The sequence below is a fragment of the Mirounga angustirostris genome, unplaced genomic scaffold (assembly GCF_029215605.1).
Source record: "Mirounga angustirostris isolate CCGP_5_RB_7025 unplaced genomic scaffold, mMirAng1.0.hap1 SCAF_12, whole genome shotgun sequence".
NCBI classification, from domain to species: domain Eukaryota; kingdom Metazoa; phylum Chordata; class Mammalia; order Carnivora; family Phocidae; genus Mirounga; species Mirounga angustirostris.
In genome coordinates, this window is record NW_026991720.1 from 84,101,197 (window position 1) to 84,126,810 (window position 25,614).

A 25,614-nucleotide genomic window follows, 5' to 3' on the forward strand; every position below is an offset into this window, starting at 1 on the left:
CATCCAATGGTATCCCAACAATGACCACGGAAGTATGCACAACTCAGTCAAGATGGAGACTTTACCCCCATGAGAAGGATTCAAAGGTCCAGGGGTAATGTGTAAGCATAAATCACATTCTCCTTCAAAAGTCAAAAGAGGTCTTACACTTTTCATGTATTTATCCTAGGATTGAAAACATTGACATCCAGGAGTCTTCCAGCTTATTTTTAACTACATTTCTGTTCTTTCAGCTAACTGCAGAGAAGTATCCCTCTTCTAGTTTATCTTGAATACACTAGTAAAATCAGTAGTGGCTTCGACATTGTAAAATATTTGGGGAGATAAGAGTTCACTTACACCAGGCGAATTTCTACCCCTGAGTTATTAAAAACCTAAAGGAGTTTGTCTGAAAATAAAAACTTCACTCAAACTCCCAGTACAGAAAAGTTTCAATTCTATTTTTTTCTAATTTTTACGATTCTAAAAAAGACAATTAGGCATAAATTTGTATCTCCCCCCACCCCTGCCTGACACACACGAAATGGGATGCATCGAGACATAAAGAGATATTTGTAAATTAGTAGGCAGTACTCTACCAGGTAGTTCCAGGATGTCATCTCTTCTCTCATACTTTTGAAACAATGGTTCTAGTCAGAGTAAACATCCTCAAAGTAACAGCCAATCTTCTTGAGAGCAATCTGAATGCTCTCGGGAAAATAAAGAAGCATAGAGGCATCGTTTTTTTGTTTTTTGTTATTTTTTTTTTTTGAGTCAGGAAATCTGTATGTTCTTTCTGCCTATGGTGATACCCTAGTAATGCACTTGTTTGATCACTGTTAATCCAGAGACTACCTAATTTTGGAACTTTTTTTTTTACCACATTTTTTTTATCCTCTCTGCTCTCCACCAACTCTAACAGCACTCTCATTAATCACATCCACAAAATTAATTTATCATTGATGTGTTCGGTTTCTCAGGGAGCGGGGAAGAGACAGGATTCATTACTCAATAGGATCTCCTTTATACCAGGTCCAGATTATAAGGAGCTGGATGTTCACCTTCGCAGGATGGAGTCTGGATTTGGCTTCAGAATCCTCGGGGGAGATGAGCCTGGGCAGCCTGTAAGTTGAGACCACTTTATTTCCACACTGTGGGCTATATACTGTGTGAGTGCATCAGGAGAAATATCATTCACTATGAATCTAAAAGAAAATCTTTGAAGGCTCAAAAAAAAAAAAAGTTTGAGGTTTGTGTTCTTGCTGTTTAAGTTCTCAAAACATGTCGGTGTTTCCATGCCAATATATCATCATAAATTAATGTACATACATTAAGAGGGGACACTACCCTTTCTCAGAATGGACTGAATCCCTCTTGAATAGTTCAATTACTTAATTGTATTGCACCCCTGGTCACTCTGGACAGTGATTCAAGGTAAACACATGGTATGACAGAAGATACACGTGAAGGGGTGATTTGGGCCAGCAGAATTACGTACGTTTGCAATCAAAAGTGCAAGGGAGAGAAAACACAGGGATAAACAGAAGTAAAATCAAGCTTAATGCTGCAGAATCTCAGCCAGATTCAAATTAAGGGATTACCATGAGAAGATGTTCACAAAGCGAACTTCAATTGGCACAATATTGAGAATTTGGGAAAGGCTCTGGAAAAATTAAAACTGCACGCGCGTGCACGCACACACCCCTCATTATACAGCAGAGTCAAAGCATAAAATAATATATAGAAAACTCAACAAAGCTAGATTTATGCACATGTATCAAAATACCAGCCATAAAATACTCATTGTAAAAGATGTGTCTTAAATGGTACCCAATATGACTAAGTCAGGTCCATGGAAGGTTTGAATAAATGACACCCATTCCAGCTCAGGTGCCTTAATTCCATTCCAGCTCATGCAAGAGATTTAAGCTGTAAGCCTGTTTCCTCGTCTGTAAGATGAAAAACACAATAGTCCTCTCTCACAGAGAGAGAGCTTTAAGAATTAAAGATAGCATAGGCAAACCTCTTGGTATTGTGCCTGGATCCTATCAGGTGTTGAGTGCATGTTTATCATCATCATCTGTCTTGTTGGTCAGTTTTTCCAGAAAATAAAACCAGAACCAAAAGTGGGCAGAAATCTTCAGGAGAAAAAAGTTAGTCTAACAAATGAAAGGAATCTGTAAAAATGAAAACTGTCCCAAAGTGAAGTCCATTGCCTTGGAAGACAGTGAGCTCCTTCCCCACAGAAGTATTCAAGCGGAGCTGACGAGAACCTGACAGGAACCCCAGAGAGGTTCCTCGGCCCTTCGAGCGGAGTTGGACCAGATGATTGATGAGATCCCTAACTAGGAAGAATGTTGAGAAGCTGAGCTTAGACTCCAAGGATGAGGGAACTCCAGGAAAAAAGACTTATTTTCTAATTTGGGGGGTAAAATTCAGCATCAGTCAACCACAATATCACTAATTCCCTAGCTGCCAGAGATGTGAAAGTGCATTTACCATGGAGGTTCTCTGAATTTCCCAACTAGTGCTTTGGGAGGAAAGAGAGTGCTAAGGTAAAATATAGGACACAAATAACTTGGGACTTATTTATCCAGAGACTAAATTAAGGATCTCATGTCACAAGCAGAAGGAACAAATCTCAGTTACATTTCGCTCCCTTTCACAGACGTGTCCCCCTCTATCTGCCACCTGATTCTGAGTTTACCAGGGATCCTCGGTAACCTGGTCAGGAGGCAGCCTCACTCCTCTCTGTAACTTGTCTAGAAAGAACCAGAAATAGTATCCAGTTCCTTCACGTATGTAAACATTTAACCTCCGGCTTCCACAGAGTATTTGTCTGACTTAGTTTCCTTCAGGATCATTCTCTAACCTGTTCATATGTCTCCCTATTTAGTTTGAGCAGTGGGATTTAAAATTCCCCCTAAGCAGGGACTTCATCCTTCCCTTTTTATTCTCCGTCGGTGTCCCCATAAATGAATAGTGTGCCATCAGCCAAACTGGAGGTTAAGGTCACAGTCCTCCAGACTGCCAAGTCTGCCCCCATTCCTGACAATGGCTACAATGATTTTGCAAAGTCTGAGGGAAGAATCTGCCTCACTTCAGACACTAGCTGCAAATTTGGGGGTCCCATGGCCTCCTTCAGATTTGATAATTCACTAGAACAACTCCTAGAACTCAGGAAAGTGCCGTACTTATGATTACAGTTTTACACTGAAAGGGTACAAATCAGAACCAACCAAAAAAAAGGTCCATAGGGCAAAGTTTGGAAGGGCTCTGCGTGCAAAGCTTCCATCGTCCTCAGGGACGAGTTATCCCTCCTAGCATCGATGCCAACCAGGGATGCTCACCCAAGTATTGGTGTCCAGAGTTTTTCTTGGGGTCTTGTTATGTGAGTACGAGTGATTGAGTCATTGAGGTGGTTGAGCTCAATCTCCAGCCCCTCTCCTTCCCAGAGGTCAAGTTGATGTCATAAGGTTCAAAGGCACAACCCTCTAATTATATGGCTGGTCTTTCTTGTCTGGTCGGCGCCCGCGCCCCACCCCCGCCCCCAAGACTGGGTGTGGCTGCTCCACCCTGAGTCATCTCCTTTAGCATAAACTACTGGTACCCACCATGAGTCTCTTCAGTAGCATAAACTCTCAGATGCAGTACAAGGGTCTCACAATGACCAAAGATACTCCTGTTCCAGTGGTGTAAAGGTTACATTTCAGGAAAAGCCAGACCTCTCTTTGGGCTCAGGCTAAATTCTTTATTGTACACCTATATGTTTAAAAGACACTAAGTGAAGGAAATAATGGCACTTTAAGGTGATTTTTATCACATTGTGGGGGATACTGAGACTTTTGTAGGGCATTTAAGGGTAAATTCATTAGAATCCATTATACTCGTACTAACATAATGCTTCAAACTTACCAACCTAAGGGATCTCCACCAGAAAGACGAGGTTCCTGTTTGTTCCAGAATGCACTGACTGACATACTTTTTCCCCCCTACCAATCCGTGAGCTCCTTGAAGGCAAGGACCATGTTTTGATGGTGTTTGTATCTTCCAAGCCCAGCACAGAGCCCGACATAATAGATATTTGCTAAATGGACCTGAAGAAAGAGTTCTCTTCACCAAGCCAAACTGTCACCTGAACCTCTCAGGAAGAAAAAAAAAAAAAGGAATAATCTGGTGTTTACATTTTCTGAGGCCCCTAGATGCTTTTACAGGCTCTGTAGAATTTAAATGGTGCCATCCTAGAATCAGGGATGGTGTCCTAGGAACCCTACAACATGCTTTGCTCAATCCAGTGTTTTAAAATTGTGCAATACCAACTAATTTCACATGTTTAAAATTCAAATTTCCTTATATATTCTCTTGAAAAATAGATCTAGCAACATTGGGCTTATTATCTTCCTCATTGACAATAACCAGCTGGAGCTAAGGGGTGGTCCCTTCTAAACTGAGCATGGCCACAGTTCCCAAGACCCCCTCATGCCTGTGTTATTCCTTTAGTCTACTGTCTTTGACACTCCCATCCAAGAGGACTGGACAAAAGATGAATATTTTGCACCAAAGGAATCTTCAACCAGGGCCAGATTATGCTTTTGCAAGCCCTAAGCATATCATCAGTTTCCTTCCCTTATATGATAAGGACAAACAAGAGATTCATTTATTTATGAAATAAATGTAAAAGAAATAAAGTTCCAATTCTTCCCATGGTGCTTACTTCAGTACGGTCTTTGAAATATGAAATTCTTATGTTGCTGGAACCCCTTTCCCCCATAGGCTCACGCTTTGTCGCTTTGGAGGTGAACTAGAACCACATTCAGGAAATACTGTCTTCACCAGTCTCTCCCTCCTCCCCCAAGGGTAGGAGGGACTGCATGACTGCTCACAGGGAAGGCGTGGTCTCAACTGGCTCAAGAAGGGAGGGGTCTGGCTGATAATTTGCCTGGCACTGAAGCAGTAAAATTGTTGCCCAAATAGAGCACATATTACTCAAAATGAAGCTCGGGTGTGTGAATGTGGCCTCTGGACAGTTTTGCGCCTGGTCAGTCCACACGCTCCCAGGTTCCCAACCCTTCTGAACATTGACTTTGACTCCAGAGTCCTTTCTCCCTTGCAGTGGGCAGGCATGCAGTATCTAGGATAAGCCTCCTCAGATTACGTGGATTGTTGGTTATCCCCATTGTGTTTATTTAGATTTATTCTGGTTTATTCTTTCATTTGAATGATTTAAGACACACGCAGGCTGCAAGTTACAATTTTGACCCTTAGGCCATTGAAGTAGAAGGCTGAATCTTCCTAAAGCAAGCAGAGGCAGAGAGTAATGCCTTGAAGACCAGAAGGTTGCCCCTCAGAAAGACCATGTCAGAAAGAGAATCTACTGTAAAGATTTCCCATAAGCCTTTCCTTCCTGCTTTCCTCCATTGTGTGAGCCCAGAGATAATATATAAACAAAATGTGCTGACCTCATTTAATTGCTGATGTGCTACAAAGGGAGAGGCGCATGAGGTGACTTGGTCCCCAACCACAGGAGGTCTCATAAATTACATCAAACAGGTTTCTGCCTCCATCTACACGAAATGGTACTGACATCTCAGGGTGCGCATTAAACACGACAACATAGCTTTCGGCGAATAATGAACAGCAGGACTCCAACTCCAACAAAGCATATGGGCATTTTTCCTGCAAGAGGAAATACTTTTCACAGTTAAATAACAATAGAAATAGAAAGAAATGAAAAATTGCCAGAAAGGAACAAAAATGGGATTTCCAGCTGTGAGCCAAAAAGAGATGGGAAGGCATCAAGGTGGAAAGATTTAGAAAACGCTGCAATGGAGAAAAGCTGTTCATAGAAAGAAGAGGTAATGATAGACAGACTCCTTGGTCAGGGAGTCTGTGCAAACTTGTGGAGAAGTTTCAGAAGGCAGGAGCCTGAAATGGGCTTGCCACATTGTCAAGTTGTCCCAGGATATAATTATTGCAGCTCAGACCTACCGGGGTTGGACTTGCATTAGGTAGAGCAGGAAAGGATTAAAAGAATTAAAAGGACTGCACATATGATTTTGGTTTTGTTTGTTTCTTACTTGTTTTCATTTTCCTTTTTTTGTGTTAACTTTTTCCCCTGGCTGACTAGGGTACCAGCCACTTGAATGCAAATTGCTATTATTTCATATCAAATACTCCGTTTTGTTCCATGCCCTCCCAGCCTGTAAGATAGAGTTGTGGAGTTGTGATTCTTTTGTTTTTTAGAGAAGGCCGTTGAAAAGCTAAGGCCATGGATCGGTTGTTCATGGGGTCAGGGGGCAGTCTTTTTAGAGCTATTTTGCCACAAAGTTCTTCCTTCAGGGCCAAAGCAGTAAGGACAAGATAAAGAACTCCTCCAAGAGCGATGAAAAAACTGATGAGTGGGTCTACACAGGCTGAAGGATCCAGTGAGGCTAGAAAAGAGGGGTGTGTGGAGTCAGGACAGGGCTCCCACCACCTCAGCCACGTGACTGACACCCACCCACCACCCCGCCTTGCTCCCTTTTTTCCGTGGTGCATGCTTGCTAGCATACAACAGAACTTACTACACTTACTATTGTCTGACCACTAGACTAGGAGTTCTATAAGGGCAGGGATCTGTATTTATTGTTCACAGATGAATTCCTAACACCCAAAAGTGCCTGTGGGTTCAATTAATACTTGCTAAATCAATAAATTAATTAGTACTCATATCCCAGCAATGCGGCAGAAAAGCAGATGTTTTACTGGGATTTTCCTTTTAACGGGTGATATAGTTTAGGTGATGCTAAAACTGGTATCACCTAGTGACGAAGATAACTTCAAGGGCATCTGTGTATCTTTGCTGTCTGCTTACAGCAAGGGAGGAGTGGGAATTTTCCAATGTGAAATTTGGGGCCGGGGGTGGGCGGTTGGTGGGGCGTTTTTTTCTTCCCCCTAGGTGAAATTTCGTTTTTACTATTTTTGTAGAGGGCCGAATTGGAGTCATGGCTTTCTCAGGTGTGACCTATATCTTGGTTCATTTTTCTCAGTGAGAGTCAAAACTATAGCTTCAAGTTGATAATTAACCAGCCAAGAAGCTCACGTGCCATTTTCTTCTCTGTAACTAGCTGTAAACTGTCTCACTAAAACACATAGGAAATCTAAAGTTCGAAGCATTTTGGGGGACTAACCCAGCTAAATACAGCTTTTCACGGGGCAGTGGAGAAACATAAACATTCATTTTAACTGGCTTTCGCGCAAAGCACTTAGCAAATCTTTGAAGGCTCCTTAGCGGGTTCAGTCTTTTGAAGAATAGACTGGAACATCTTTAGAAAGAAACTCATAAATTTAGGTTGGCATGACAGTAAGAGGAAGGGAGAATGTCAGAAGCAACCATGCCCAGCTGCTGGGCTGTAGGAAATGGGTGAGGAACGTTGCAGGGGAAGAACCTCACCGTACCCTGAGGTTTTCCTTGTGACGGCAATAATGAATCCCTCCTCAGAGCACCAATATTCAGTGTGGAAGCAAGTCTATCCCCAGCCCGCCCCCAGGAATAGGGAAGAAGTAGCTGTAGTCATAGAGAATTGTCATTCCTATGGATAAAGAAAGCTGTTCAGTGGACCAAGGCTAGGAAGTCTTCAGGAAAAGAGAACACTCTTCAGCCTCTGATTTTGCGTATACCCAAGACGTCCTGGGCATTCACGTCAGGTTGCCATGTTGACAGGCCACACCAAGCAGTGTGACCACGTAAGAATGAGTCTGTTGTCACGCCTGAGACACACAGCCTGCGGTCACGATGGGGCAGCTCTGCAAAAAAGCTGGGATCCACGGATCCAGGGTTTGAAAGAAATCATTGTGCCTGAAAGAAATCCCTCTGTGAGCAAGGGATCCTTTTATAAAGACTTAGAACTTAAGACGATAGCTTCTGTAATATGATCAGGCTAAGGGGTTACGACTGCCTACGGATGCTGTATGGCTAAGCCACTTGGCAAAAGAAATAGGATATCCATTGCCCATGTGTTGGGAAAATCGTAGGTTAAACGGTGAAACTAAAATATTTAGTGCTGTTGTTTTTTCTCCGAGAAGGAAAAAAAAAAAAAAGCCTCGTTATTGGACACTAACCTGAGTGTTTCTGGTGGGAAGTGGGAAATCTTATATGATGTCTTTCGTGACAGTCCCTGGCTCAGGGTAATTCCCATGCACACATTTTCCAGATATGTTCCCCTCACTTCTTGGTGTGAGGAAGCAGAAGCATTTCAGGGGACAGGCAAAACTGGGAATGTCCTTTACACAGGGGACAGTACTCCAAGGAAATATTCAAAGGAATAGAGCAAAAACCGGGAAGAGGTTTGACTGAAACTTTTTTTAAGTCACCTGGCCAGAGAAGCCAACTGTGAGTTTTACTTTGTTTTATTTTATTTTCCCCTTACCTCCAGCCTTGCAAAGCAAAAAAAAAAAAAAAAAAATTGAACCATTATCAGTTTCGTAATATGCAGCAGCTGGTTTCCCCTGACATTTTTTGAGCACTCAGTATGGCCATGAGCAAAGTTAAATGCTTTACATGCATTATTTCATTCAGTTCTCCCAACAAGTCCATAAAGCAGCTCCCACTACTTGATTTCCCCATTTTGCAGATGAAGAAACTGAGGCTCGCGGAGGTTAAGACTTGCCCAAGTCCACACAAACAAGAAGTGGAGCCAGGATTCAGTCCCCAATTCGTTACATGCACAGTGGCCAATAACATCAGAGTACTTGGGGTTAGAATTTTCCTTAAGGGTGATAACTGGTGCACCAGGAAGCAAGTGTCCCCCAGACCTCGTGGCCATCAGCAGCGAGTTCAAAACGTTTACTTCTCTGAAAGGAGTTAACAACCTGGAAGAGTGGGAAAGGCCCCTCATTTTTCATTTTTCAAGTACATGCTCAGCTTTGGAGTAAGGGGTAGAATGTGGGAATAAAACCTTCCACCAAGGTGTACATACATATAAAGAAATTATATGTATATATGATATTATTGTCTAGAATTATATTTATGTATAAGGAAGTTATATATAAATATTATTATCCATGATTATACTTACATAAAGAAATTATGTATGTGTGGGGGGAAAACAGTTGAAATGTAAATATCCTTTCCTTCTCACGCTTCCCTAGATTTTGATTGGCGCGGTCATTGCCATGGGTTCAGCCGACAGAGACGGCCGCCTGCACCCAGGAGACGAGCTTGTCTATGTCGACGGGATTCCAGTGGCTGGCAAGACCCACCGCTATGTCATCGACCTGATGCACCATGCAGCCCGAAATGGGCAGGTCAACCTCACTGTGAGAAGGAAGATGCTCTGTGGAGGTGTGTGGCTCAAGCCAGCAGGGAGGCTTGGGGGTCAGGTGGTGAAATGCTTTTGTGGGACATGGTAAGGACACTTGAAACAAAATTTTAAATCAGTTTCTATATTAAACAAGGACAAAAGTCAGCCTAGATCTTCCACATGTAACCGTGATTTTGAAAATGCAGATTTTCACCCCACTATAATTCCAAGCAGTCTCTCAGCCCTACATTTTCCGTGCAGTCATTAAAAATTTCTAGCAGAGCCTGGGGCTAATTTAAGTTGTGTATGCTCTTTGCTCTTTGGTGGATGCTGGTTATAAGAGGAACATTACGGAAGCGGAAAATATAGCTTTGGAAAATGTTCCTTATTGTGTTTACAAACCAAGAAGCACAGCATTTCGATACCATCATAAGGCAACTAAGATGGAAAATTAGCCTCCATTGTAGAGCCTGATAAAAGGTAACAATAAAACCATTACAAAAATACAGCTCTACGTCACTCTGAGAAAACACAATTCATTTAACTCCAAACTTATGAAACCCGTAAATTAGAAGTAATTATGCCCTTTACAGCTATTCCCTAACACCATAAAAGAATCCACCAAAGATTTCACTTTTAAAAGTCTGTCTTCACAGTCATAATATGATTCCACCATCTCATTCCCCCCCCAAAAAGGTTTGTATTTTTATGAATATGTCTGTTACAAAAATCGACTATTTTTCACAATCTAAGCCCTCAGTAACGTTGGCGGTAGGGTCCCAAACTGCCTGCACTTTGCCCTGCGAATTACAGGAGGAAAGCACCAATGATGTTCTGTCACCTGCCGCCCTCATGGCCCTTGGCCTCTCTGCTCAGTCCCCTGGCTCTCCTCAGACAGATCAGGAGGGACCTCGGCGTCAGGAGCTCCCTCGTGTTACAGATAAGGAAACCGAGGCCCAGAGGTTGGCTGGCTTGCCTGGGAGTCTGCAGTGACTCAGTGATAATGCAGAGGCTCTTGGCTTCAGCCAGTCCCACCTTTGGGCCCCCTCTCAGGGAATTCAAAGACGTGAGACCAACCATTAGCAAATGTCACTCCCTAACCTAAGTAGTCCTCCGAATGTGTTATTGTTATAAGGCATCTGAATCAAAAAACGGGGGCTGGGGAGGTGGCACTGCCTAATCACAGGCTGTGAATGACTAGGGAAGATAAGGCTTGTTAATTGAACTACAAACTGTTTTCTATTCAAGTCTTCTAGAAACTAGACTTTGATCAAGGGCAGTCATTTAAAAGGGCAAGTCAGAATTGTCAGCCCTCACCAATAGAGACGCTGTGTATCTTGTGCCATTTACCTTCAGAAATTCATGGCATACCAAAAAAGTAAAACACCTTGAATTATGCCTCATCCTTGGGCAAGCTGCCAGGAGGAAGACAGTGTTTGCTTGGTTAACATTTAACTGTCTCTCTCCCTAAGAGTGATTTTTAATAAAAAGTTTGCTGTGCTATATGTTCTGTAACCCAAAGATAAATTAAAAAGATACCTGATTTACAAGGAAATATACTGCAAGGTGCAAAACCAATGCACCAACATAATTTCATGCTCCCTTTGCCACCAGCTGATTATTGCAAATTAAATTTTGTTTTAATCAACCCAAGCTATTGGAGTGTATGCCAAATGCTGCAAAAACGTATTCTTGCAATTTGTGGATCATGTGACTTTCGTGAAGATGCTCTTTGCTGCATTTCTTACCAACTTTACTCATTTAGGCTTTCGAGTGCATTTCAAGTGCGTTTCATTTTTGAAAATGTTCAGCTGCAGACCGCTTGTTCACACTAGGAGAGTTTCCAAGTTAATTCAGCTCACTCTTCCTTGAAAGCTTCATCAGTATTGCAAATGATTAAGTTCAGGAAAGGATACTTTGATAGTAAAGTAAATGCCTAGAAATAGGATGGAACAGATTTTTTAAAGGCATAGGAAGGCAGCTTTTCTTCATAGCTGCTGTTTCTCCAACAGCGAGAAAGGACAGCCACAAATGGATGTGACAGTGAAGATGCCTTTTCAAGGGCTGTTATTATTATTATGCTTTCCCAAGCAAAGACAGTGGGACGTGTGAGCCTGGCTTACAATGAGATGGTTCAAAGCTGAAGGAAGCAAGCAATCAGCTTGTGAAGAGACAGAAGAGGGGTGAGAAGAGAGACAGAGTTGCCGCCTTCTCGAACAAAGGAGCGGTATCAGGAGCTGAAAAGAAGGGGGGTCATAGAGGTTAAAGCCTTCAGCCTCATGCTTGCCTCGGCTTGTACAAATGTCCTGTCCCTCCTCAGAAGGCACCAGGCACCGGCTTCCAAGTAACGCTCAAGAGAGAACCACTCAGGGGCACCTGGGTGGCTCAGTCGTTAAGCGTCTGCCTTCGGCTCAGGTCATGATCCCAGGGTCCTGGAATCGAGCCCTGTATCGGGCTCCCTGTTCAGTGGGAAGCCTGCTTCTCCCTCTCGCACTCCCCCTGCTTGTGTTCCCTCTCTTGCTGTGTCTCTGTCTGTGAAATAAATAAATAAAATTTAAAAAAAAAAAAAGAGAGAGAGAGAACCACTCAATCTATTAGGAGAGATACTGCCTGGCTAGTTACATTGGGCAAAAATTAAAGTAACACAAAAACCTTCTGCAAATATTAAAATATTTTAAAAGTGTACTCACTAAAGATAGAAAGGCAAAGTTTTCAATGAGGCAGTGACAAGGTAGATCCTCAAAAAGGAGAAACTGTGAAGTAAAGGAAGGAAACATCCAATAATGCATCCAATTTTATTTACCAGATAAGTACAGCACAGATCTTGCACTTTAAACTAGTTGTTAGGGACGCCTGGGTGGCTCAGTTAGTTAACCGGCTGCCTTCATGATCCCGGGGTCCTGGGATCGAGCCCCGTGTCAGGCTCCCTGCTCAGCAGGGAGTTGGCTTCTCCCTCTCCCCCTCCCTCTCTCCCCATTCTTGTTCTCTCTCTCTCACACTCACTCTCTCGCTCCCAAATAATCTTTTAAAATTTTTTAAAAATGTTAAAAATCAACTAGTTTTGAGAAATGTCTTATCCATACCACCAGCTCCAGTGTTTAGCCATTCTCCCCCCAAGGATGGTAGAAGAGTGGCTTTAATTATAACACTGAAGTATAAATATTTCTATGTTTAGTAGCTCAGCTTTGAGACGTTCAACCTAATGACACATTATTTTGAATACACACTATTCGTCTGAGAGAAGGGTGTCTCTGAGGAATTTCCTAATGTGTCAATCTAGAATTGATGTGAAAGAACATTTTATGACTTAATCAAAACACGTTAGAGTCCCTCCTAAAGCTATCCATCAGTACTTTTCTCTCACATCTAAGGGAAAGCCTGACTCTCGGCTTAGTGCCAAGAAAGAGAAAGTTTTCTTGTCAGCTGGCTGAAAAGTTTAGCCGTTGTTTAGGGTGCCAGTGGATTCCCTGGTCCTGGTTACTCCACTTTTTGTCAATTCTAAACACGTTCCCTCTTCTTTGTCTGTGAGCATGTCACCCATTTAAATAAGTTGTCTGCTTTGAGGAGTCTAGACCAGGAGTGCACATACTCAAATGCCTTGCAGGCAGGCCAGCCTCTGGCTTTGGCGGGGCGCAGCATGTGGGCTGCCCCCTGCTCCATCAGGCCCCGTGAGGATGTACATTGCATGTGGACACTCCAGCTGGGGCCAGCATGCCCCATGGCCTCAGCCACGCTTCGAGACAAGACATCTCCAGCGCTGTCATGCTTCTAGGGTACAGCCCTGAGAAGGGGCCCAGGAACACCCTGGAAGCAGGCAGGCTGTGTTTGCTACAGTAGAACCCTGGAGTCCTGGTAGCCAGCATGTGATCTGGAAGGGAAGCAAGGGCTCTGGTTGAACAAGTCCCTTTGGCCCTGCCCTCCTCCTCACTCTACTGGTAAATGAGTAAGTCAGGAATGTGTAGGCGACACTGGGGGTGGTTGGCACCGTGGTGGCTTGCAAACTCAAACTCGGTAAAGGGAGCAGCCACTGCCCAGCTCTGGCTGAGAACTGCGAGGTATTTCAAGAGAAACTGGAAATCCATATTTCTGTAAAATCTCCCTTTTTAAAAACATTGGCAATCAGTTTTAACAATTATTAGACAAAGTATAGCCCAGCACTGGACACAAATCACAGATGGGTCTGCGGGCCAGGAGCAGCCCCCGGCCAGGGGCGGACTATTCTCATGGAAACCATCGCACCTGGATGGCATCGCCAACAACGCTTGTCTTCCCAAACAGAGACCTCTGCCGGTCAGCTCAGGGATGACTTCCAGTCTGACTGGTGAGGACAAAACAGAAGCTCAAACTAAAACTGAATTATTTGGCTTAAGTAGATACTAATGGCCCGAATTCTATACATCCATTTGTGTGAGAGACAGAAGGATGGGTCAGGGATGCTGGAAGGTAGTGAATTAAAAAAAAAAAAATGCACGTGGTATTTAGTCACTTTGTGACGTTCACTGTATTCTTCTAAAACAACGCTGTTTGTACACTACCCCAGAAAGGGTCGTTGGCAAGAGGACAGTCACATTTGGATCTAGAGCCCGCTGAGTAGAAAAATAACTGTGGAATCAATTCTATCCCTCAAAACGGCCCATTGGACATCTTCTTAACTCCCTGGTTTCAAATGTGCTCGTATTGTTAAAGATGAAGAACTTTGTTCTAGAGGTTGAAAGACGAGTCCAAAAGCAATAGAACGGTATTCTGTTAATGTTTGGGACTCTTCCCCTTCCTCAGGGACCATTCACGTTGATTAGTCGACGGCGTTCTTTCTCCCTCTAGAACCCGCAGCAGAGCCACTCCCAGCCACTCGCTGCAGAGACGGATCATTTTCCTTTGTTGCTGCTTGGTGACTGGCACAATGCTCAACCCCTGAAATATGACAGCCAGAGAAGGAGATCTCTCTTGTCACTGCCTATGACACCTAGTTACCGATTTGGTCCCATACCTCAGGGAGATTTTCAATTTAATGTTGCAGCCTAATAATTGTTTGTTTTTCTTCCTCCCGACCATCTCTAATCACTTTATTTCCAACTTGCACAAGGACTGATAAAGGACACGTGCTTCACCAAGACAATAACAGCTTGTCTTTGGATGATGTTTTCTCGTGGGGAGGGTACATTTTACAGGCAGTTCTAAATTCTGGTAGGAAAGAGGGAAAGGCTTTGACATTGGCATTTTGTTCTTTTCTCACCTCAGTACAATTCTTACAGATGAAAAGCATCCATTTGTTTTCTTTAATTAAAACCTGATTAATTGGGCGCCTGGGTGGCTCAGTTGGTTAAGCGACTGCCTTCGGCTCAGGTCATGATCCTGGAGTCCCGGGATCGAGTCCCACATCGGGCTCCCTGCTCAGCGGGGGGTCTGCTTCCCCCTCTGCCCCCTTCCCTCTCGTCCTCTCTGTCTCTCATTCTCTCTCTCTCAAATAAATAAATAAAATCTTTAAAAAAAAAAAAACCTGATTAATTAAATCTTACAGAAAAAATTCAGATTTATCAAATGATAATAAGCAGCAGCCTGGGTCTTATTCTGCTATTACAAACAAGAAATGAATACATTTTTGTAAGATGATTTTTTAATCTGAGTATATGAATAAATGCAGCTCCTTTTTCTTTACATATCAGTAGAACAACAACAACAAAAATCTCTTCTAGTCTGTGTTCTTTCTCCCCAATTTTTGAATCGATTTTTGATTTTTGAAATTTGATTTTTCATTTCAGAATGGAATTGCAGCTTATCAAGTTAAGAGCCTTCACTGGAACTTTTGCTAATTATTTTTAACTTGCCTTATGAGACCCCTACCAGAGCTCTAAATAGAAGACCATATCTAGAGACCCAAAAAGGAATCATTAATTGTGGTTACTTTCCTTCTTACTATTTCTCTGTTCCATAAACATCTTTTGAGTACACTAATCAAATTGTAAGATGAGATGAAACAGTCCTATTTCTAATTACAGGATTCTGGGTGCCCGCTTCAGTTCTTTCAATCAGAATACCAAAACCTAGCTATTAAATTAAAATGACAAAATTCTTTCTCAACGACAGATGAACTTTCATTTTTAAAAAGCAGCTTCTCTTGGCTGCCAGCTTTCTATCATTTCTCCCTGTAAATAAGCTTGTTTTCTCATGGAAGTATTGGTTTGGTTTATCTGGCTGATAATGTTTTGTAATAATGTAGAATATAAATGAGCAATGCCACCCATACCTCTCTCAGAAATTCAAAATGCATCGTCCCTTGGCCTGACATCATTGTTAGATTTAATCCTAGAGTGAGTGAATAGAGGAAGGATCCTTTAAGAAAGATGTTTTCCACCTACACAGAGTGAATTATCACTTCTAGGCTAAAAGAATATTGCAAAATTAAATAAGACTGTGATTCTTTAGTAAAATTATGGTAAGTCTCTTTATATGGACATCCTGGGCTGTTACCCCTCCAGCAGCATTGCTCAATGGTGCCCTAGAAAGAAACCTCACTGGGCTTCTCTCTCCTGTGCCCAGTCTTCCTAAACCTACTGAATACACTTTCCACACATGGACCCTGAAGATGCACAGTTTTTACAAGTTCTTTAAGTAATTCTTGTGCACAATGCAGTTTAAGATACTGTCCACCTGTTTTGTAATCTTTGATCAGTTATTATTATGCAGCTAAGAAGCTCAATATCTAGGGGCTCCTGGGTGCCTCAGTCGGTTCAGCGTTTGACTCTTGGTTTTGGTTCAGGTGGTGATTTCAGGGTTAGGTCGTGAGATTGAGCCCCGTGTGGGGCTCCCTGCTCAGTGGGGAGTCTGCTTCCCCTCTCCCTCTCCCTCTGCCCCTCCCCCACCTCTCTCTCTCTCAAATGAATAAATATATCTGGAAAAAAAAAAAAGCTCATTATCTAAAACCAGGCATTGTCCTGGGCAGGGGGTAGGGGTGGGGGTTGCAGATTTAACAAGAGGAAGCTACAAACTAGTAGCAGCACAGAGGAAGCTGATGAGGGGTTAGCTGTGTTTGCTGTGAAGAATGGAATGGGGCTTGGACCTGGGTGCTCCGTAGCTGGGTTTGTAGCCTTCCAAATGCTCTGCGCTCGTGGGGACTAGAAGCCAGTCAGCCAGTCTTAGAATGATGCCAATGTCTAGAACTGCACCTAGTACACAGAGGCACTCATCAAGACCCTTGTTAAATAACCGAGTGCCCGGGTACGCTGTGTATTGCAGGGGAGCCCTGCCCAGAGAACGGGAGGAGTCCAGGCTCTGTGTCAACCCACCACAGCTCCCCACGCAGTGACTACGCCACCTACACCAACAGCAACCACGCTGCCCCCAGTAGCAATGCCTCTCCACCTGAAGGCTTCGCCTCCCACAGCCTGCAGACCAGTGATGTGGTCATTCACCGCAAAGAGAACGAAGGCTTCGGCTTTGTCATCATCAGCTCCCTGAACAGACCTGAGTCTGGATCCACTATCAGTAAGTGATGGCTGTGCTTGCCTTTCAGTAAGAGGTCTTGTGCTCATTTTGTCCTGGTGGTGGGGAGACTGGACATGCAAATTGGAGGACTGTTATAGGCATCTTAGGGAGCCAGAAGCTTCTGGGCTGTGGGCACAAATAAGACATCCTTAACACAGGATTAGCCAAACGTTGCTGAACCTTTGGCTCAAGAAGAATGCAAGATCACATCTAAAATCCCCCTGACCCCACAGCCCCCATAAAACTCTTTGTTCCTATTTCAGTGGGAAGGAACTACAACTGAGTAGTGTGAGAGTGTTGGTGTGAGGGGAGAGGAGCCCCTTCCTGCTTGATAGGATGAAACCAGATATGCAAAGGATCTGGGGGGAAAGCAGTCCAGGAAGGACCTCAGCATTCAAGAACTCTACAGAAGACCAGTGTGGCTATGATAGAATGGACATGAGAGAGCAGCCTGAGACTAAGACAGAGGACTAGGCAGGAGCCAGGCTGCACAGGGCTTCACACGCCCATGGGAAGAAGTCTGGACTATAGTCTAAGTCCATGGGAACCACGGAGGGGGTTAGGCAATGGACAGAAATCTGACTTATATTTTTTAAGTCTGCTCTTGTACAAAATGAAATCAGGGGGAAGAGAGCAAGAGTGGAAGCATGAGACAGAATCAGGAGCTCATGAAACCAGCCCTGTGGGTGCAGAGATCCTGGAACCTTCTCCCAGGGTAATAGCAGTGGATGGGGGGACGTACAGGACTTCACCTAGGGCTCCTCCAAATTTGGGAGTCTGTACAACAGGTAACAGTCAGAGGTTGTAGTTCTCTTGCAATCGGTCATCTTATAGACCCTCAGTCTTCCTTGGTGGTTTTCCTTTCAGCAACACTATTGCAGAAGTTACTTGGCTGCCAGCAGATGGTAGGACAGAAAAGGCAATAGGAAAACTTGCTCGTTTTTCATGTTGAAGTGATTTAGCCCAAAATATTATGGATAGAAACACCAAAATAGAGAGCATCGAGACCAAAAAATAATTGAGTCATGTTGTGGTCCTAAAATTCTTATAAACTGTGGTTGTTTCCAGCATGTGGGGTAAGGGGGGGGGGGCTTGTCAAACAATACTCAAGAAGCCAAATCATTGAGAATGAATAAAAATTTTTTACGATACAGTTAATGTTCTCAAAACACCGCCAGGATTGAATGGAAAGAATGACCCTGTTTCGCTTTACCTTTGACAAACTTGAGTGAAAACTATAGAAGTGTTGAACCTCAGTGAGTATGTGCAGAAATGAAAGTACATACATCTGAAAGTACAATTTCATTTCTCTTCTCCTGCATGATAAGATGAAGAAATAAATCCAATCTTCAAGCACAGAGTAAAAGCAGGATTCTGTCAGTACGATAGATTCAACAAGATTAAAAGGACGTAAGACTAAAGATTTTCATAAATTATATAAAGAGCCTTCCAATAATTTATACTTAGGGAAAATATTCACAGAGAGCTTTTGTAGCTGTTCCACTCAAGCAAATTGTTTACTGGGGCAGGATACCTAAAGGACCGGAATAAAAATAAAAAGTAGACCACCACAAGGAAAGTGTTCGACATGTATTTAAGGCCTCAGATGTCTTTGAAGTGTGATGGCATTATTGCTAAATGCACAGAGAATTGTGTGTGTGTGCGCGTGTGCACGTGCCTGCACACACATGCACTTATCACACAGAGAAGCCGCAGATGCTTTTTCTATTGCAAATAAAACCCATGCACAGGTAGAGCTGGAAAACAACAGGTGCAAATGCTTGCAATTCATGTGAGTTTTTCTTCCTACCAAGTGACATTAGACTGACCTCAAAAGAATAATTCTAGCCATTTTCCAAATGGTATTATTTTACATCACCCTGGAGAGTGGAAATACATTCATGATGTTTCCTGGCTTCTTTTTTCACGTATTTATTTCTTTTCAATTTAAGGATTCAAAACGCAGGTTGCCCCCATGTTCTGTGGGAAGAGCAGTTATTACAATGATGGCCTGTAGCGTTTACAATATATAATTTGCAGCACGTACCTAAAAGCTTTCTGGGCCTGATGCTGTTGCACACTTAAGTTCTGTTATGATTTTGAGCTCTAAATTTTGAAGAGAAAGGCTAAGTACCTCAGGAATGGTAAAGAGCCATCCTCATGTCACATATCCATCGTCAGAATATCAAGGGTCCTTGATTCTCTGAGACCGGAGAGCGTGATACCATCAGGTCCTCGGGAGTCACAGTCATTCCTGGGTCTTGGGTCATTTTTCTCCTCCTGTCTTACCTGAGCCCAAGGACCACAAACATGGTGGTTTTTCTCATGGCTACTGAGCCTTTCGTTGGCGGACAGAGCACTGTTACGCCTTTGAGAGGCGAACTGGCTAAAATCATACTGCCTGGCTTCATCATCTCCTACCTGTGTGACCTCGAGGAAGTTACATGACTCTTTGGGCCTCAGTTTCCTTGGCTGTAAAGACAAGATGATATTACTGTCTACGTCGAGGGGTTGCTCGGAGGGTTAAATGAATGAGTACGTGGAAGTGCTCGGAACAGCTCTGACTCAGAGAGGCACTCAGTATGTCACCGTTGCTGTCCAGACCAGCGTTATCTTTCCATTCCATCAGCTGCCGCTTCTCGGATAGAGCAGAGCTCACACTGGCTGTCTCCTCTGTCAGGCATGAGTCAGAGCCCCCACTCTCCCAGAGCAGCACATGAAGGGCCATCTCCCCATCCCACGTGCTGACCTTCTGGCAGCAGAGTCTGCCCCGCCCGCCGCCCCCCTGCAGCCTGGGTCGGGGGTGAGGGGCTAGAGCCGTGGCAGACACACCAGTCCATCTAAGTGTGCGTGTCTTTGCTGAGGCTTCAGGCTAGACGTCTCCCCAGAATTCACTAGCCAATAAACTAGAAAAATCACCGGAAACATCCAAATTCAGGCCCGAAGCTGTGCCTTTTAGAATCTCCTACAAATAATATGTCTCCATGGACTGTATCAGAGAAGACAGGAGAGATGGAGAACCCAAGTGTAAATTTCACCACCCTGAAGGTGAAAAAAAGAATTATTTTCCAGAGCTTCCTCAGTCCAGGAGAAAACTTTGCCAGGGATGCCAGATGTTCAACCAGTTGAGAACGTGGGAGGTGGGGTTTCTGGCTTATTTATTACCTGGCATTTAGTCCGGCTCATTACCAAGCCTCACATCTTTTTTTCAAAATATTATTTCCCAAAAAATTAAGAAGAAATTTCCTTTATATTTGTTAATGTAATTAAGGAACACACTGCTTCCTTCCAAAGCCAGTGACCCAGGAGGCCAAATAATGCTTGGGAGCAGACAGAACTTAGAAGCCTCCGTCTGAGGAGCAGGAATATCCTTCCTGAATTAAAGTGGGAATAAGCAAGTTTCCTGAGCATTTTTGTCCCATTGTCCAAAATATTAAGTCTTTTTTTCAGACGTTAAAATTAGATCCAGGGTGGGGCGCCTGGGTGGCTCACTCCGTTAAGCATCCAACTCTTGACTGCAGCTCAGGTCATGATCTCAGGGTCCTGGGATCAAGCCCCACGTCAGGCTCTGCGCTCAGCACGAAATCTGCTTGTCCTTCTTCCTCTGCTCCTCCCCCGCTCTCTCTCTGTCTCTCTGTCTCAAATAAATAAATACAATCTTAAAAAAAAATTAGATCCAAGGGAAAACAAAGTTGTTTGCAGACCAGAGCCTAGGATAAGAGTAGCAGGCAACTGAATTTTAAATTCTTAAAAAGATTCTAACGAAGGTTTGTAGACAGAGATGTCCGTTGCCATATTATTGATTAACATATTCTACTGGAAACAACCTTAGAAGCTTCTCAAAAACTGGAAATTTGCTATATTTGGGGAGTTCAAGGCATTTCCTGCCTTTGACGAACTCTCTTGTCACGGAGGTCTGGGTACACAGGGTAGAGAAGACTCGGGTAACTTTCTGCCTCCGCATAGAGCAGAAGCTTGCGCTGTAAAGATGTCCCCGTGGCCACACGCAGTGGGGTTGACCAGGTTGATCTTTTGGCCACCCCCGCTCAAGGCTGAGCCCTAACATCCAGGTTTTATTGCGGAGCTATAACCTGTCCTCGGGGGTGCTTGCTGCTGCGCCCACCCGCCCCAAACCCACTGTCCCCCCAGAGGGCCCAGGAAGGGCTTTGGCACGAATGATGAAATAAAAGTAACCGTCAGTCTCCTGGTTTTCCGTGGGCAGAGGTGGGCAGCTTGTGGAAGGGATCTGTAAACTGAGCTGCAGGCCCATTCCAAGCTGCAAGGGAGGGCATGTTCGGGGACAGCGGCTGCAGCAACAATGGAAGCTGTCCCGCAGGGGCACCATCTTCCCCGCCCTTCCTGCCTGCCTTCCTGTTGTCTTAACAGCCTCGACTCTGGTTGCTGTGGCGCGGGGCTGGGGCCTCAGGAGCTACAGAATCAGGGGCTGAGCCTTTCTGGAGGAGGGTGAGTGTGAGGCGGGCACCAGATAGTGGGGTGCATGAGAACGGAGGTGAGATGAGCAGATGGAGACTGATGATGGGGGGAGGGTTTGGTGATCATTCTGGGGGTGTGGGGGTGCTCTTACCTGTCCCAAAGTGCCAGGTCATAGGCAGGCACTGTTGCAGGCTAAGTGGCCAGTGAGGGCTGGGGCCCTCAGGGAACCCCCCTCCCCCAGCAGGCCAGCGTCCCCGTCCTAGGAAGGAGCCCCTTCCCACACATGCCCCTGGCCATTGACCTTACTTTGTACATCAGAAGGCTCTGCACACCATTCAAGCCACTCTTGGCTTACAGAGGAGTCAAAAGAAAAAGAAAAAAAAGACGATGCAAGCGTATCACCTGTCAGCACACTGCTGGCTCACAAACAGTCCTTCAGCTCCGCGCTGGTGCTAAACCTCTCTGTTTCCGCGGGTGCGCTTTCTCTGACACAGCTTGGAACACAGACTTGGTCATTGTTAACTTTCCCTCAGGCCCACTGTAATCCGACATTCTAGAACAAGTTAGTTAGCTTCGGTAAAATGCCCTGATGACTTTTCTCAAGGCTTTGATGACATCCATGGGCTCTGGAGTTTAAAAAGTTATTCTGGAAATTCAAAAGCTTAGCTAGCAGGCCTTTTTATGACATTTTAAGGCATAGTTTCCTAAAAAGAATGAAATAAAAGTGAGTAAGCCATGAGGCAGTTTAGGATTTTTCCCACCAAAACTCACCCACCAGACCATGCAGCCATTGAATAGTCACTTGACCTTAGGGGAGGTACAAATTAAAACCGAAAGCCGACGAGGTTTCTTTGGTCTTGCCCTGACACAAGGAGATTAAGTTCCACGCTAAGTGCATTGGACAGCACGCCAGAACTTCAGTTTATCCACCACCAGCTGTGTCCCTCGAACACGTCAAGGGTCGTTCCATGTGCTTCTTCATCTAAAATATAAGGAAAGGTGGTCTTCACAGCCGCTTCCAGCTCTAAATTATATGATGCCATGAATCAGCATGGAAATGAGGTATTAGGTTCATTTTGTCTGTGTGTGCAAAGCCCGGGGTACATGTGAGGCCTGGACCATATTTTTCATTGGTTCAGGCTATCATTTTAACCTGTGTAACGTTCGTTTTTGATTATGTTTTGAAGGTGGCTCTTCTGTTAAGAAATGATCTGAGGCAAGCACTTACATACATAAATCCAGCTCCCCTTTTAAGGCGATTTAAGGCAGTGTTTCCCTCCCCTTTTCACTCGGCACCCTTGTGAAACGATAACATTTGTGTAACACACTAAGATAAAAGGAATGAGGCTGGGCGCCTGGGTGGCTCAGTTGGTTAAGCGACTGCCTTCGGCTCAGGTCATGATCCCGGAGTCCCGGGTTCGAGTCCCACGTTGGGCTCCCTGCTGGGTGGGAAGTCTGCTTCTCCCTCTAACCCTACGCCCTCTTGCGCTCTCTCTCTCTCACTCTGTCTCTCTCTCTCAAATAAATAAATAAAATCTTAAAAAAAAAAAAAAAAGGAATGAGGCTACCGGAGATAAAAGGAACCCCCCCCCCACCAGGAGGCCCTACCCGACACCTCACCCTACCATCCTCAAGAACATTCGCGGTCTTGGCACACCTATGTCCCGGCACACTCCTTTCATTGCCTCACGGTTACAAAGTCCTGCCCTAAATGAAGTCTCTAAATATCAGTAACCAATGCTGTTGGACATGGGAATTGGAAAATGAGTCTCATTCCCTTTTTTTCCCGTTGGTTTGCAAAAAGCAAGTTTCCTTTCAGAGTTCTGAACCAGCTTTGTAACAAGTTACACCGTATTCCCTTAATCCTTAAATGAACCTCTGCTTTGGATTCCTTCAATGACACCGTGCTTTCACTGTGAGCTTTATGCTGAGAGCAGCTCACTCCGGAGGCATAACCGTATCGCCCACACCGTTTATGTGCGTGCTTTTGTAAGAGAAGTAGAGGGCAGGTGCGGGGCGTCATATAAAATGCCATTTTCCTCCAAGTATCTGGCTTCTAAATATAACTCACGGGCCATAAGATAAGCAGATGTCTTCATAATCTTGTAGAAAATCTACATATACAAAAAAGACAAGATTGTGTTCATAGTCTGTACTGATGTACATATGCTTTAAATCAAATCAATCTCAGCACATTTATTAGTGAGATTTACTTCCCGCTGCAAAAGGTAGCTGGGGGCTAGGGTAGGAGTGGGGGTGCAGGTGCGAATGATGTGAAGTGTATCAACAAATATGCCACTTGCTATGGATAGTCCAATCTTCCTGTAATGAGTCCTTGCTTATAACACTCATGATAAAAATATCTACAGAGTAGGGGCGTCTGGGGGCTTCAGTCAGTTAAGCATCTGACTACAGCTCAGGTCATGATCATAGGATCAGGTCATGATCGCAGGATCCTGGGATCGTCAGATTCCCCACCCGGCGGGGAGTCTGTTTCCCCTGTCCCTCGGCCCCTCCCCCGGCTTGTGCACGCTCTCTCTTTCTCTCTCTCTCTCTGTCCCCACTTCTCTCTCAAATAAATAAATAGAATCTTTTAAAAAAGAAACATCTACAGGGTAAAGTGCAAACACACTACTCTTATATCCAAGACCCTAGGTAACATGGACACAGCCACTTTTTACCAACAGCTCCTCTCGATTCTGTTCCTTCAAGGCTGGCCTAGTTACTTACCCCTGAGAGACAACTTTTGCTTTCCTGTCCCAGGGCCCATGTTTACCTGCTGCCACTTGGAATGCCTCCTCTTCTCTAGTAATAAATGTTATCAAGCTCTCTCTCGGGCACCATGCTAAGAATATTACATCGTGTTTAATTTTCACAGTAACCCTATGAGGTAGAATACTGCCCAAATAGTAAACATCTCTTACAAGCAAAAAGCTCTTAATCTCTTACTAAGACTCTGCCTGACCCCTTACCCTTCTCCCTCAAGTGTTTCCTATAATTCTTATATGGAATTCTTGTCTGTAAACTCTGTTGACTGCTTCTTGACTTCCCTTCTATTATGTGATTATTCTCTATTACTGTCATTTCACTTTGCATGTGTTCGTGGTTTGCTTCCCCTAAACAGATTATAAGCTCCTGAAGGGCAGAAAATAATGACATTTCTTTGAATCTCTCACAGTTACTGGTAGCATGAGGTTCAAGGATTTGTCCTGTAATTTATGTTGGAGGGATTGAATTGGTTCCTCCAATAACGATCCAGTACTGTCCTCATGAAAATAAAATGTGAATGTGCTCTGCTCTCACTTTCCCTGCGCCTAACCCTAGCCGTCCTGTCCCTCCAAGGCAGTGAGACATATCCCTGCGAATGGGCAGATCAGCAGAGGATCCCTTAGCTGGTGGAACTGTGTGCACGCTCATCCTTGCCCAGCATGAGAAATTACACTCTAATAAAGTGGAACTGGAGCAATGCCCCAGAATACAGATTTCCCATCAGTTGTTCTCAGCCTGAGTAAATGATTCAACAGCCAGCACAAAGCCTGGTGAAGTCTTAGATGCGAGAGCCCTCTAAGAAATCAGGCTCAGGGAAGCCATCTCTGTGTCTCTGGGCAGCCCCTCTAGTCTCAAGGATCTGGGTTGCAAAGCCCTTGTCCTCTGAAGGGCCAGGCTATGGCCTCAGTGTGCTCTCTGATTGACCTCATCCTGGCACTGGCTGTTCCTGGAATCGCCATCCATCTATGTGAGCACCACCTCAGCGATAATTATATCGTCCTTAAACAGGAGGATTTGGATGGCATCCCAAGCTCCTTGGAAAAAAGTATTCCTTCACATTAGTTACTCATTTTCACAGTCCTTATTAGCAAAGCAACCCATTTCAGTTCCAAATGAACAACTTCTCAATCACATTACTTCTTTAGAGGATCATACCCAGCTAAAACCATGATGAATAGGACCTACTGATTAAATTCCATTTTCTCAATCCTGAGCATGACTAGTTTTGATCCCAAGTTAAAACCTGGCTGCCGAGGTCCTACAAGGAAGCAGACGAGCAAACATGAAAAGATTTTACGTCAAATTCTGAGTACTCTGATATCTGAACGTTGAAGCATCTTTTAACTAAAATGGAAAGACTTCACTCGTTTAGCACTAACAAATGTAAAGAGCATTTAACTGTAAGAGTAAGTCCATAGAGAACACCATCATTCTTAATTATTTTCAAGTAGAGGAGCAATGTAACCTATCAAAAAATCTGTGAGTGCTCACAGTGCATTTCTTTTTTAAAGTCTAGACCATTTTTCTTATCGTTTGAATAGAGCTTATAAATCATAAGCTTTCCCCACTAGGGAATCATTTTTCAGGAGAGTTTTTATTGTTGTGTTCAAAGACTCTCCAGGCAGCAGCAGAAGGTGGATGTGTGGATGTCTTCTTACCCTCAGCTATT

The 25,614-nt window shown here is 44.0% G+C and overlaps 1 protein-coding gene across 5 annotated transcripts in view; it reads left to right on the plus strand.

Annotated features, from left to right (window-relative positions):
- The window catches only part of MAGI2 (membrane associated guanylate kinase, WW and PDZ domain containing 2), a 1,357,869-nt gene that overhangs the window by 1,184,300 nt on the left and 147,955 nt on the right, over positions 1 to 25,614 (plus strand). For all 5 annotated transcript variants that reach the window (XM_054505318.2, XM_045864809.3, XM_064575358.1 and 2 more), the window contains 3 exons: positions 1,012 to 1,103; positions 9,109 to 9,301; positions 16,494 to 16,742. In XM_054505318.2, the coding sequence (XP_054361293.1) occupies positions 1,012 to 1,103; positions 9,109 to 9,301; positions 16,494 to 16,742 (534 nt within the window). The remainder of the gene's footprint in view (positions 1 to 1,011; positions 1,104 to 9,108; positions 9,302 to 16,493; positions 16,743 to 25,614) is intronic.